We start from the raw sequence: 13,853 nt of genomic DNA on the forward strand, positions 1-13,853 counted from the left end.
TTTATTCATAATGGAGTATGTTCAAAGGAGAGAATGAGAGAGATGATTTGCAGAGACCTCAGACCTGGATTTGTGCCTTCAGTAGTCAGGAAGTTTGAAAATCTGAATGTCTGAGGAAGTTTTTTGGGTTTGTTGTTTTTTTTTTTTTTTTCCCTCTTAAAAATATCAAGAGCATTTTCTTTTAAAATTATTTGACTGGAATTCAAGGCCCTGTATATCACACAAATTCAAATTTTGAAAAATGAAGAATGAAGTCTTAAAATTGAGCAAATTGTTTTTGGTTTTTTTTTTTAAGGGTCTGTGATGCTATGGGATTTTTTTGCAGAAATACTCTTGTGAATAATAGAATAAAAGAATTTGTATTTTTTTCCTATGATTACATGAGAACAGTTTTTTAAATCAACTGAGGAGAGACTGAATTTTTTTTCCTGGCAGTCTCCATCACTAATGTGTAGGAATTGTTGGTATCTTTGAACTCATAATTATAAATGGTCTTTAGGGACAGTTGAGTTGTCACAGGCCAGATGCTACTTTCTGCCATCTTCATTCTGGAAAATAATTTAATCGTCTTTTTTGTAACATGTATTGTGTTGTTTCCTGAGCGTTGCCATAACAATAACGAACAATTCTCTGAAAGGTACTCTTAAAATTAGAGGCAGTAGGTGGCTGTCCATTATGTTCAGGCAAAGATTATTGTATTGTGAAAAGCTAATATATGTTCTTTCCCTTTTTTTTTTTTATGGTTGTTTTAAATAAACTTCACAGGTGCTTTGGGATGCTGCTAAGCCCTGGACGAAATGTGAAGAACAGTGACATGCATTTACTAGACATGGTAATACTTAGCCCTAATAACCTGTTAAATAAGATAAGATGATTGGAAAGAAAGAAAAAAACTCCAGCAAAATGAGCTTTTAATACCTTTTGCATTTTCTTAAATCCTTAGATTTGATATCTACCAATCATAAGATGGACAAATCATTTCATTTCACAGAAAAACCTGTGGCATCTGGTTTTTGTTCAATTAGTGAAGCAGAGATTGGGTTGTTACAAATAACTGAGCTTTCTGTATTGTGTTAAACATGTTCCCTACAAATTTAGAATAAATAATTGCTTTCATATTTGGGTGCCTGGGAAGTGCTCTTATTTTTCCAGGGTGCTGAAAACTTTGTCTTTTTTTGTTTCCTTCATTTGATTTTAAATTCTTGCCTAGAGTTCAAAGTATTCACTTGTCTTCTACAATATTCTGTTTCTTAGAGTTGTGTCTGAGAGAACTGCAAAGCAATGTGATCCTTTCTGTAATATGCCAATTTACTTTCTCTCTGTGGATAATACAGCCATTTTCAAGTGCTAGAGTGTCCTGGTTTAGGGCAAATTTGGGAGAGTTAAACCCATCAGACCTCTTGTGGTTTTACAGTTGTCCCAGTTTTGCAGTTTGTTTCTGTGCTCATGCTGCTGGTTCTATTTACCAGTATTTAGTTCTCTTGTCAGACTCATTTATTTGCCTGATTGTATTTACCAGCTTTTTTTTTTTCCCTGGTTTAATTTGCTGAAATCAGTTCTGATTTTTCCCTTTTTTATTTGGTTATAAAACTGAATAAGTTAAATGAGTTTTGGAGTGTTGTTGTTTCTAAAATCTATACAACACCTTTTTACTGTATTTGAATTTCTGTCTTTACTCCACCTTGAATTCTCTTTACATTGACATTCCAAGTACATTTAACTGCTGGATGTAATGAATTGTTAGTTTGTTTCTTGACTGTAGCACAGAAATAGGCATTTGTAATTTCCTTTCAACGTCCTTTCTCCATATTTAAATCTGGAGAACTCACTCTTACATCCCTAACTGAATTTCAGTGAGGGAACATCAGTCTCCTTTTATCTATGTAGGCTACCAAACAGGCCTGTGTGATCTATAGGGACTATTCCTGAGAACTTCAGGAAGTATCTACTTGCCTCGTACTAGTAATAGTTCATTCCATTAATTGATGTTCTTTAAGGTTCCTAGAACTATTTCCCATCACCATGCCCCTCACTTAGATCTCAACCCACGACTGTAATACAGTCCTGTATGATTTTATTTTTAGGAATCCATGGGAAAGAGTTCTGATGGGAAGGCTTATGTCATTACTGGAATGTGGAATCCTAATGCACCCATGTTTCTAGTACTTAATGAGGAAACTCCAAAAGGTAGGGGAACCTAATCTGTGTGTTTGCTTTACCCACCAGGGGTTTGGTGTGTGCACTTTCTCTTGGCAGTCATGGTGCATGTCTAAATCCATGAAACATTGTTCCCTGTGTCCATTGCTAGGAATTTTTCTGCATAAACCTGCCCAACACAGACTTGTGAATAACTGTTCATGGAACAGTGTGGTGCTGATTTGGAGATGTTACATCAGTGTTTGGGGCTGATGTACCTATCCCTGGTTATTGGGATTTTTGGTTCTAAGCATTTGCAAATTGTTGTACTCAGCAAAGCAGTATGAATAGCAGGCATTGGGATTCTCCTCCTAGTGGTGAGGTGATTACAAATTTCATCTTGGGGCAGCTGGCAATGATGCATTCAAGTGTTTGATGATATAGAAGAGTTTCTTATTACTGGAACTTACATTCTCTGATGGGATTTAAAAACTTAGAACGTAAGCTTGGAATTTGTTTCCTGTCCCGAGGCGGAGCTCAGGTCATTTGCTTAAAGGCATATCCAAGTGCCTACAGCCAGTGTCTCTGTTCCTGCTGATGGATTTTCACACCACATTATTTCTAGTAGCATGTAACAGAACTCCTTACCATTCAGTGTGACCTTCTCCTCTGCATGCTGCTTTTGTTTGCTGGGGATTTTGTACTTTAATGGTGTTTTCTTTGCATGATGTCTTGCCTCTGTCTTTAAAACAAAGACATAATATCTTTGTTTTTGAAGTTATCATATAGTTAATGCACACTTTCATTCTGTGCAGCAGGCATGGAGGGTGTAGAACTCAGACAAATAAAACAGGTGCAGTAGAATCATTAATGAAACAGGATTTTGTATTTGAACAGCAGTTTACAGATTTGGGCTGTGCCTTGTTTTTTTCCTGTTTGTGTTTCAGATAAGCGTGTGTTCATGACTGTGGCTGTGGACATGGTGGTTACTGAGGTGGTGGAGCCAGTCAGGTTCTTGCTGGAGACCGTGGTGCGCGTGTATCCTGCCAATGAACGCTTCTGGTACTTCAGCAGGAAAACCTTCACAGAAACCTTCTATATGAAGCTAAAACAGGTAATGCCTTTGGTTCTTTTTGATTTAGAACGTTTGTCTCATGTCACTGACATATTTTCTGAAAAATACTTTTGCCAGAATTTTTCTCCTGAGAAAGCTGAGAGGCCTCAGAAACAAAATGTAAACAATAATTATTCCACTGCTGTGGAATGTGGCAGGTGCATCTTTTAGTCTCATATCAATTGTTTCTACTTGATGACCAATCAGGGTCCACCAGCTGTGTGGTCAGTCACAAGATTTTATCATTCTTTTCTAGCCTTCTGATGTATCCTTTCTCTTTCTTTAGTGTAGTTTTAGTATATAATTTTCTTTTAATATAATATATATATAATAAAATAATAAATCAGCCTCCTGAAACACGGAGTCAAGATTCTCATTTCTTCCCATGTCCTGGGGACCCTCAAACCCCACCACAGTCTCTTATGTCCTAATTTGGCCTTTATAAAAGTTAGTATGGCACCTGCTCCTCAGCAGCTTGTTTCTTTTAACTGTTTATTTCAGGGATGCTCTAGTGCAGAAGAATTGAGTAGCATGTGTATGGTTTCAGTGCTTTTGTGTCATGTTTTAACCCCAGCCAGCAAGGCCCACACAGCCACTCACTCACTCCCCCATGGTGGGATGGAGGAGAGAATCAGCAGAGTAGAAGTGAGAAAACTCGTGGGTTAAGATGGAGACAGTTCAGTACGGAAAGCAAAAGCCATGTGCTCAAGCAAAGCAAAACAGAGAATTCATTCACCACTTCCCATGGGCAGGCAGGTGCTCAGCCATCCCCTGGAGTACAGTGTAACACTGGCTTGGGAAGACAGATGCCCTCATTCCAAACAGCCCCCCCCTTCTTCCTGTTTTCCCTCACTTTACATGCCAGGCATGATGCCATATGGTCGGGAGCATCCCTAGGGTCAGTTGGGGTTAGCTGTGCTGGCTGTGTCCCCTCCCAGCTTTCTGTGCACGTCAAGCCCTTTGGCTGGTGCACAGAAGGCAGCTGGCATGAAGAGCAGCAAAGGCCCTGACTCTGTCAGTAGCTGCTGGGCAGGAGCTGAAACTCCCCTTTGTTATCAACACCATTTCCAGCAGAAGCCCAGAGCAGCCACTGTGAAGGAAATAACTCTAACCCACCACACTTTGTAAACTGAATTGTAATGAGTTGTAAGTCATTGGTTTTGTGGGCTAAAACTACTTTGAACCTGCCTATTGAATTCTCTTTAATTCTCTACAGTTTCTAAAGCAAGTCCACTTGACTGGTAGAATTGGGCAGTGGCTCTGTAATTGTTCATTGTAAAATCCATGGGCTGCTGACATTTACAATTTGAGGGCAGATGGCTGTAAGAAAGGCAAAGGAACCTGTTGCTGAGGTGTAAGAGAGTGGGGCTCTTATGAGGGTAGCTCAAGTCCCTTCTGGGTTTGGCATTGGCTGAGGTACATATAGGAGTCCATCTGCCCATTCACTGTAGAATGATGTGCAGCTGCATCCTCCTGTACCACTGCTCACCTGCTTTCTCCAAAGACTTTTGTCTTGGTATTGGCTCAAAAAGTGAAGAGCAGAGGCCAGTTGTACTGTGGGCATTGGAACAGTGGTGCCTGATCTTTGTCTAGTGGAACCAAAGAGCAGTGATTTAATTTCACTGAGCCTAATGGGACTATTTGAGTTGCCATCTTTTTGTGGGGCACAGCAATAGGTCTGAAAAATCCAAGCTGTGTTGATGTTACATGGAAAAATTGCTGCTGTGTTTAACACTTAGGGAGTAAATAAATCTCAAGCAGTGTTGTTTCTATATTTCTTCTAGAGATTAGTATAGCACTTTGGAATTTGAGGAAATCTGAGAAAGCTGACTGTTACATGCAAATAAGAATATCTGCCTTTTGACATTAAAGAAAATACATTTAAAAGTATTCTGTTCTCAGCTCTTAGATGCTTATCATTTATCAGTTCAGCTTGCCTTTTAAATAACTTGCAACTGTACCATTTTTAATTAATATGGTTGCTTTCTTTTTCTCACCCCTTAAAATGTGACAAACATACACATGCCTCTCTTCCCTGAAGAAACACGTGCATTTCTTCCTGCTGCAAAATTCAGAGTCTGTTGTGCAGATCTTTGAAAAAGGACTATTTTTAGTCCTAGTGATCCTTCTGCAAGATGAAGTCCTGATTGTGTTTGCCAGGATCTCTTTGGGTGACTTGTATCAAGTCTTTATTTCACCAGTTCTCAGTTGGTCAGTTTGCATTGCAGTAGCTGTTCCTGCCAACACCTTTGAGAGATCCTGTACCTCAGGGCACTGTTACTCCTTGGGAAATAACTCCGGTAGTGGGATCAGCCATTTGAGAGCTTCTTGGGAAAGCAGTTGAGCATTAAGTAGATTGTAGAAAAATCATAACCCTTCTGAGGAAAGATTCAGGCACGTTTAATAGTCTGAACTGAGATGGGTAAGGTGTGCTCAGGTATAAAGAATGCTAAAAGCTGACAGAAATGCAGGTTAAGGTGTCATTCAGGATTGTTCTTTCTAGCTATGTTACTGTGTTGCTTGTGCACATTTTTGTTGTAAGAACATGGTTCTTGTAATGGTGGGTTTGTGCTTCAGAGAAAACCAATAATCAAATTTTTTACGTTTTATACGGGTGGGTCTTGCAGTTAACCAGAACATGTGCAAGGAGCGGAAGACTTGTGATAATTTTAACATGCAGAAAAACCCACAGTATCTCATGCCTTACTCTCTCAAAAATAAAAGCTATAGATACCCATAATAACGTTATTAATAGCTTAATAACATTAGTGCTATCAATACTTGCTTGATTTAACCAAGTACTTTGTAATTACTCAATAATGGTGTTATGTGAGAATAAAACAGGGATAACAGCTCTAATGTTACCCTGCTTAATTTTTACAAAATTCAGGCTATTCATGCCTGCATTCCAAAATTCATTAAACTGTCTTCATGAGAAATTCAGTCAGCTTACTGGCTGATAATTGGAGCCTCTGCTTTAAGAGAAGTGGGTCTCCATTATTAACCTAAAATAAATGAGGAAAGGTTTTTCACTAAAAAATAACTTGTATTGTGTCAGTCCAAACAGTCCCTGTTTTAGCTGCTCATCTGCATAATTTCACCAGCTGGTTGAAATTGCAAGTGTTGGTCAGTAGTTTGTGTATATCTCCTGTGCAGGTATTGTGGAGCCTTTCAAATTTATCATTTTTGTTTTTCCAAACAAATTGAGGGTACTCTAACTGAAACTGTGTTATTTTTCATGGTTAATTTGATGATTTTAGTATGTTCCAATAATTACCTTATTTTAATGGATTAGACAAGATGCACAAAGAAAAAAATAGCACCACATTTTGGGTTGCTTCATTTAATACCATCATTAGTTTGCAGTTATGTACAATTCTCTAAAAATACAGTAATCACTGCATGTCACTGAAAAATAACTGTGTTCATAACTGTAACTCCAAGGAAAAACAAATTTTATTTTAAAACTTGCAACTGCTTAAACTATAGTTAACTGTCTTCTTTTTCATAAGTCAGAGAATTGTGAGGTGGTGTGGATTCACAGGGGCCTTCAAGATCATCTAGCTCCAGACCCCCTGCCATGGGGTTCCATTTCATTTCTTGTTGGAAGGAGTGTATTTTAAAATGTGTTCTGCTGAAGAAAAATAGATACATTTTCCTTTTTTTTTTAGTGAGTAAAGGAATAAAAAGAGCTGTTCACAATTTAAGGCTTTTCAAAAGGGTGAGGTTTTGTATTTTCTGTAGTATCCTCTTTACCTACAAAAAACCTCTTAGCATTATATTTTCCCCCCTCAGGCATTCAGTTGCTGTTTCACTTATTCCAGTATCTTTCCTCTTTGTTCTTTCCTCTTTTCTTTAGCTGAGATTTCTCTTCGACTTAATCTCATTATAGCTGTTTAAATTGGCAAGTTTTTTTAATCATTGTTCTGAACAATACTGAAAATGGTTGTTAAGAGGCAGTTTTGGAAATTGTGCAGTTTTATTGATATTTTCTACCTATAAAACTGAGAGAAACAGAACTGTCAGATACTGCCATCTATTTTTGCCAAGGCAAAAAATCTGAGGCAATCCTGACCAAACTATTGTTTAGCCTTATTTTTCAACCTAATACATACCCGTGTTTTGCTTTAGTCTGAAGGAAAAAGCCACACAAGTGCTGGAGATGCAATTTATGAAGTTGTCAGCCTGCAAAGAGAATCTACCAGAGAGGAAGAATTAGTCACCCCAACAAGTGGAGGAGGGCCTATGTCATCCCAGGAGGATGAGGCAGAAGAAGGTAAGGATAAATCAGCACTTACAGTTTCCATGGATAGTATACTATTATATTTCTGCTGTTAATTTACTCAAGTAATTCTTAATACAGCTGCTTTGGACAAAAAGATCACCATTATTTTTCTATTAGAAGTAATATTTTTACCAAGCCATTGTTTGGGTGTCTTCCAGTAGCAGCAGCAGATGATGTGTGTCTATCTTTGTGTGCTTCCAAATGTATTGCTGAGGCACCTGGGCTCTGCCAGCAGGTTAGAAAATGCTTTTCAAATGGATTTTCATCTGGTCAGAAGTCATTTGCTTTGAATGTCCTTTGCTGCTGAAGAGGACAGCATGAAGTTAGGCTTTGAAAATGGCAGGTTTTAAATGCCTGTTTTCAAAGAAAGCAAAAAAAATCCCAGACTAGCTCACATGGGGAATTTCCTCATCCCCTAACTGTCTGCTTAACAAGTGATTTAGTTTCCCTCATTTATATCTAGGGTTTGTTAAAATATCTCCTAGTTCAGTTGGGGATTGCTGCAGTTCATGGACCCAGTGTATTTGCCTGCCCCTTCCAAAGCTAACGTACCTCAGCATATTTCCCATTGATGGTTTGGGATTTTTTTTTCCTCCTGGTGGGTGGAATTTTTTGTTTTGTTGATTGTTTGAAGGCCCTTGACCTACTGTTTTCTCTTTGTGCTCTGAGGATTAGCCCATAGCATTCAGAATAGGCTTTCCCTGTGCCATTTTTGATCTGCATGTCTGACCTACCAGGAGTTGTGATTGTTTTACCAAGCTGTTCTTCAGATTCTGCCACTCTTCTGTCAATACTGTAAAAAGTCTCGCTCACTACCGTGGAAAATTTCTTCCTTGATTCTTAGTTATTGGGAAGTGTTGGGTTTTAGCTTGTGCAGTATGAGTCAGAACCCTGGGATTAACAGAGGCTGGAGCAGGCAGGCATGGTTATTCTCACAAGCCGACCCCACTTATGCCAGGTGACACCAAGCTTGCAAAAAACCCCAGTCAGGTGCTCTTTGAACTTTGATCTGATTCCTGAAAGGGAGGGGAATGGGCACAGATCAGCAATGTCAGTCCCCCCTTTCTATCAGGTGCTACTCCTGAAGAGTAAAAATGTTGTTTTCTCCAAAGGATTTCTTCTGTTTCATTGGTGTTTGGGATTGCTTTGCTGTTCATAGCAAGAATTAATTCAGATTTGGCCTTTGGAACTTGTGGATCAGTCTAGTGTAATTCAGCTGTTGGTGTTTTTCCTTGCTGGATGTGTGAGCTGTAGAGCCAAATTGATTTCTGAGACTTGTTTGATAAGCTAGTTTAAATGACTGAATAATTTTGTTTCAATATGGCAGTTATTGGGAAGGATGCAGCTGTTCCAGAATGTGGTGAATGCAGCACAATTAGGAATAACATGGGTACTGTCCTCTTGGTGCAATTACAGAGTGGCTTAATCTTATTACAGAGAACAAGTATTCCACTGGAGGATGAACCTAAGTTTAACTTTGGTTTAGTTCTCTAATGCTAGTTTCCATATTTTAAATGTAGATTACTTCCTCAGAGAAGACATTAAAAATATGATGTGCCTCTGTTCTCATGGAAACCGCATTTAGAGTTCTGTGCTGAGAAGTTCTTTATCCTGGAGGATATGCAGGTTCAATGAGTCATTTGCAGTTTTTCTAAATAAATCTCTTCTTTTTTTTTTTCTTTTTCTTTTCAGGGTACTAATTATGATGATGGAAAAAAACCCCTTGAGTTTCCAATGTCTTGTCTTGGCCTTGGAATAATAAGGCTTTTTCTATTTTAATGTTAAGTGTGATAGCTACCTGGCTATATAGGTTCTTTTTACTTTTCTCCTTTTTAATTTTTTTTTTACTTTTTCTTTCTATGCCCACAGAATATTCTTTAATTGATTTCAAAAGCTCTATACATTGCATTTTTCTGGTATAAGAATGCACTGTATCTGATTTCTGTGTATTCTGCATGCACACAGCTCACTGGGATGTCTTGTGCCATGAGTATATGAATAAATATGGTCATAAAAAGAAGGCATTTTCCAATATTCCTTTCTTTTTGTTTTAATGAAAGGCCAAACATGGTACCTGCCAATAATGATTTTAAATAATCACTGTACTAAAGTTAGGCCTAGTATCTTTTAGGAATTGCTTGTAGAAAGTGGAGCTCATAAACTCTCTAAATAGCATTCTTAGCTTTTAATATTTTTTCACATTTTAGCTTGATTTTTCATGTGAATAGCTATATAAAAAATTAAGACCTTTGCTAAGATTGTGCAGTTGTTACTTAGAGATAGTTCAACCTCACCTTTGTTTTTTAATTACTAATATTGTAAAAGATATTTCTGGCAATCCAATCACTTATGGTCCCTTGCTTTAGAGGTGATAGTTTTAAAAAAAATTTAATAATCTCTTGTCACAACCTAAAATGTAAAGTGCACTCCTTAATAAAAAGCTTTCTATTAAACTCTAAATATAATTTTAAAAAGATTCAAATGTATAATGAGGAAATTCTTACCATTTCTGGAAAAGTTTCAAATAATGTAGATTTGAGTATCAGCTTTTATTAATATGCAGAAAAGGTCAGTGTTAACCTTAAGTAGAACCTTGTAAGCAGGTGCAGAGCAGAGTTGGTTGAACTCCTTTTTCTCCTTTCTGGAGCATTAAGGAAGGTGAGAGCATGCCCAGAACTGATGGTGTGGATACTGCAGTATTGAAATCAAAGCTCAGAGAGCATTTTATTGTAGTAGTGTTCTGCAGAGGATGAAGTGGCTGGCTGCACTTGGGAGCTTAAGGGTTGGGGGAAATAGCTTTTCAGCAGAAGCATTTAAAGGAGGATATAGTCCCAGGAATAAATAACAAAGGGAGAAAGGGATGAATAGGTTGGCTGCTTTTAGCAGCTCAGACTCTGTGTGAAAGGATGACCTTGCTTTGACTCTAATATTTGAAATTTTTTTTTTTTTAATGATAATTGACATTTCAGGAGAACACTAGATAACTCCATTCGAGTTTCTTCTGGAGTCACAATAAAATTGGAAGGTTAAGGATGACTCCAAGCAGGAGAAGTTCTGTTCAAACCAGAAAATATTCTTTAAGCTGATGGTTACTGAGTTGAAGCTACTTTTGCTGCTGAAGCTTTCTGTGGTCCCAGGTATCTGGTTAGGAGCTCTTGTTCCTATCTGTGAGTTGGCTGCAGAGTAAGCACAGAATGTTTAGCAGATAACCTGAAACAGGTAAAAGGTGACTTGCCTACCAGAAAGAAGCTTCTGAACATGAGCTGTAGGGTGCTTCTGGAACACTCTCAAATGACTTCCAGGAACACAAAACTGTTTCCATTTGCGTTTTGTTTGCCAAGGGAAAAAATAAAAAACTGAAGGAAGTAAAACTTTTGTCTTTCTATTCCTGTTAGCTGTCTGAACACTAAGAACAAAAAGAGATAGACAAAAGAAAAATGAACTTCAGGGGTGTGGAAGTTCAGTGTGGAGATGGTAGGATCTGACATTGAAAATAGACATGAAAGAGTAAGGAACCATGAAAGTTTCAGAAAAACTCTGGGGATGTTGTGCTGGTCACACAGAAAGGTGTGTACAGGAGGGGAGAGGTGGGCAGTGCTGAATGATCAAAGGTGATCAGCCAGAGGAAGTCAAAATGTGTGTCAGGTGTTGTGGGAGGGTAGAGGCTGTTTTCAGTACTCAGGAAGGCAAAGGAGTAGAGGAGGTGATGTTTTAGGAGTGAATAGAACTACTGAGTATTTAATGATAAAATAAGGGTTATGATGTGAACAAATGAGGGTGATTGTGTGAGAAATTACATGACTAGTGTTGAAATAGTCAGCTCTGCATTTTAATCCCAATTAAAAATAGCTTTGTGTACTTGACAGGAACTGTTTGTTATATTAATCCAACACTGAGTAAAGTTGGTGGGTCCTAAAGAAGATCAGTTAAATCTGTCTTGGAGTCTTTTTGCTATCTCCATAAAAATGAACTAATATGTTAAAAATTCTAAATTCACGAGGCTGTTTGGTCAGTAGCTATCTCCAGACAAGAACCCTTTCTGCAGTTCCACAAGGGAAGAGTTTTAAAATACAGACACTACTAAGAATAGCATCCAAATAAAAAGAAAATATTCCTGACAAACCTGATGTCATTTTATGGACTCTACTGTTTGTAAAATAATCCCAAATGGATTATTTTCACACTTTACAAGTTCACTTGTGTTATTAAAAATCATAAAATAAATGCACTCAGTTAACTTCTGCAGCTGTTATTGTGCTGCTAGGAGGAATGTGATCATGTGATACTTTCCTAAATAAACATAAAAATACTGAGTGCAGAGGACTTGTTATTTTTAATGTGGTGGCAGTTGATAGTTACAGTTGTATTTAGATTTGTTCATGCAAGTATGGCCTTTGTGTTAAAAGGTGAGTATTTGAAGTGTTTCAGACTTGAAGCACTTCTGTGGGTTGCAGAAGTATTTAATGAAATTGCAAGGTTATCAATTAAAAGGAAAATTGTGGGTTTTTAAGGTTGTTTTTCTGTTCCAGGAAGTGGAACACACCCAGGGAGTGTGACTTACTCTGAGCTCTTTTACCCCTCTCTTCTTCCCCAGTGTCCACTCAGCACTCCTGCACAGTGTGTGGGGGAACACTCTGTGGGTAGGGATTTTTTCCTTTGATAAAATCTGTTCCTCACATTTCCTTTGTGAGGTTAAAGGCAAAAGAGAATTCCCTAATTCTGGCCTGTGGTTCCTGAATGCTCCGGGGAAATCTGTTGATGCCTTTGGTTTGTTTTTGCAGAATGATAGAAAAAGATATTTTCAAATAAAGGTAGGTTTCAACTCTTCGGGATCGTAGTGAATTCTGTTTTTTGGATTTCAGGCTTTTTGGTTTTTTTTATAACTTTCGTAAAATCTCTTCAGATTGAAGTACAAAATAGACACAAAATGAGCATAAATTGGTGTTTTCATCTTGTCTGGAAGCAATTGCAGATTATTTTGAACAATTTGGATGCTTTATTCATTAGTGGTTCTCTTTGCTTGTCTATCTGAAATCAGTTTGAGAAAGGATTTGCAATCCTGCTGGCTTATTAGGAATTCAAACTCCCTATTGCTAAAGGATCTTCTCAGGTTTTCCAGTCATAAGTTTTGGGTGGCCTCAAGCTGCCACTGCTTAGAGAATTGCACATTTCATATAATTTAAAAATTAACTGCTTTTGTATAAAGATTATTAAAAAGACTGGTTTCAACCAACAGTTCCCCTAACCTCAGTGTGAGATTCTTTTCTTTTTTAGCATTGATCATTATCTTTCTGGTATTTGGTGAGTGCAAGTTCTGTCTAATCCAAGTGCCTGGCATAATGCCTTAAATGCCAGGCAGTACATAACTTCTGAGTGTTTCTAACACTGATATTTCTTTTTTTCTCATTGATTATATCAAAGATGGGAGTAGATTCTAATCTACAAATTGATAAATTACTAATGCATTGCCCTAGAGTTGTGACAACACCTCCAGTCTTATTTCCTTGCCTGTTCTCTGAGATGTCAGGGATCAGACAGCCTGGTATGTGTGGAACATGTTTGTGTTTACAAGACTACCTCCACTGTGCAGCATTTAGTTGGCTTTGTCATCTGTGTGGGAGCAAAACTACTGAACTGAAGCAATAATTCTTCTGCACTTTTTAGTCAGCTTTAAGCATTTGTACATCAAATTTAGGGATGTCATGGTGGCTCAATTTTATGGGAGGATCATCTCTTGGATGCCCAGTTAAGGTTTATTTTTGTGACATTTAAAAATAATTCTCATTTCATATGACTCTGATGCAGCGTCTGTGTTGAAAGTATATGACATAGAACAAAGGGTTTTAAAGGTAGGGATATATATGAGGATATAAGATAGGGTTTAAAATGCAGAATTTCTTGTATGAAAAAGAAAAACATAATTTTAGCTGTCCATTGCACACAACCAACAGGACAGGACTGCTCTCAAGTACAAATATTTTGGGAGATTTTTGCACAGTCCTTAACATGTGAAAGCGGTGCATTATGGTGTGCAGTGAGGAAAGGGCAGAGGTCATCCAGCTGTGTGCTGTGCCACCCTCTCTATGTTTATCAAATACAGGGTTTGGGATTCAGATTTTGTTACATAAAGAAGCAATTAAATCTGCAGTCTTTTGTAAGGTAATCAAAATTTTGTGATTTGTCAGCATTAGGTTTCGTTTGAATGATTCTAAGTGAAAAATGTGTAGCATATAATTCATAAAAAGGAATGAAAATCAGAATACTGGGTTTTTTCTATTACTGGTTTGCTTTTAGTGAAAAATTCTGTTACCTTTATTT

General features: G+C 37.7%; 1 protein-coding gene across 5 annotated transcripts in view; it reads left to right on the top strand.

Annotated features, from left to right (window-relative positions):
* The window catches only part of RABGAP1L (RAB GTPase activating protein 1 like), a 227,286-nt gene that overhangs the window by 28,809 nt on the left and 184,624 nt on the right, over positions 1–13,853 (top strand). For 4 of the 5 annotated variants that reach the window (XM_059854584.1, XM_059854586.1, XM_059854587.1 and 1 more), the window contains exons 8-11: positions 766–832; positions 2,085–2,187; positions 3,084–3,250; positions 7,382–7,526. In XM_059854584.1, the coding sequence (XP_059710567.1) occupies positions 766–832; positions 2,085–2,187; positions 3,084–3,250; positions 7,382–7,526 (482 nt within the window). Of the gene's footprint in view, positions 1–765; positions 833–2,084; positions 2,188–3,083; positions 3,251–7,381; positions 7,527–13,853 lie in introns of those variants that run through there. The other variant, XM_059854589.1, reaches the window with a different exon arrangement.

The sequence above is a fragment of the Haemorhous mexicanus genome, chromosome 9, assembly GCF_027477595.1.
Source record: "Haemorhous mexicanus isolate bHaeMex1 chromosome 9, bHaeMex1.pri, whole genome shotgun sequence".
Taxonomy (NCBI): domain Eukaryota; kingdom Metazoa; phylum Chordata; class Aves; order Passeriformes; family Fringillidae; genus Haemorhous; species Haemorhous mexicanus.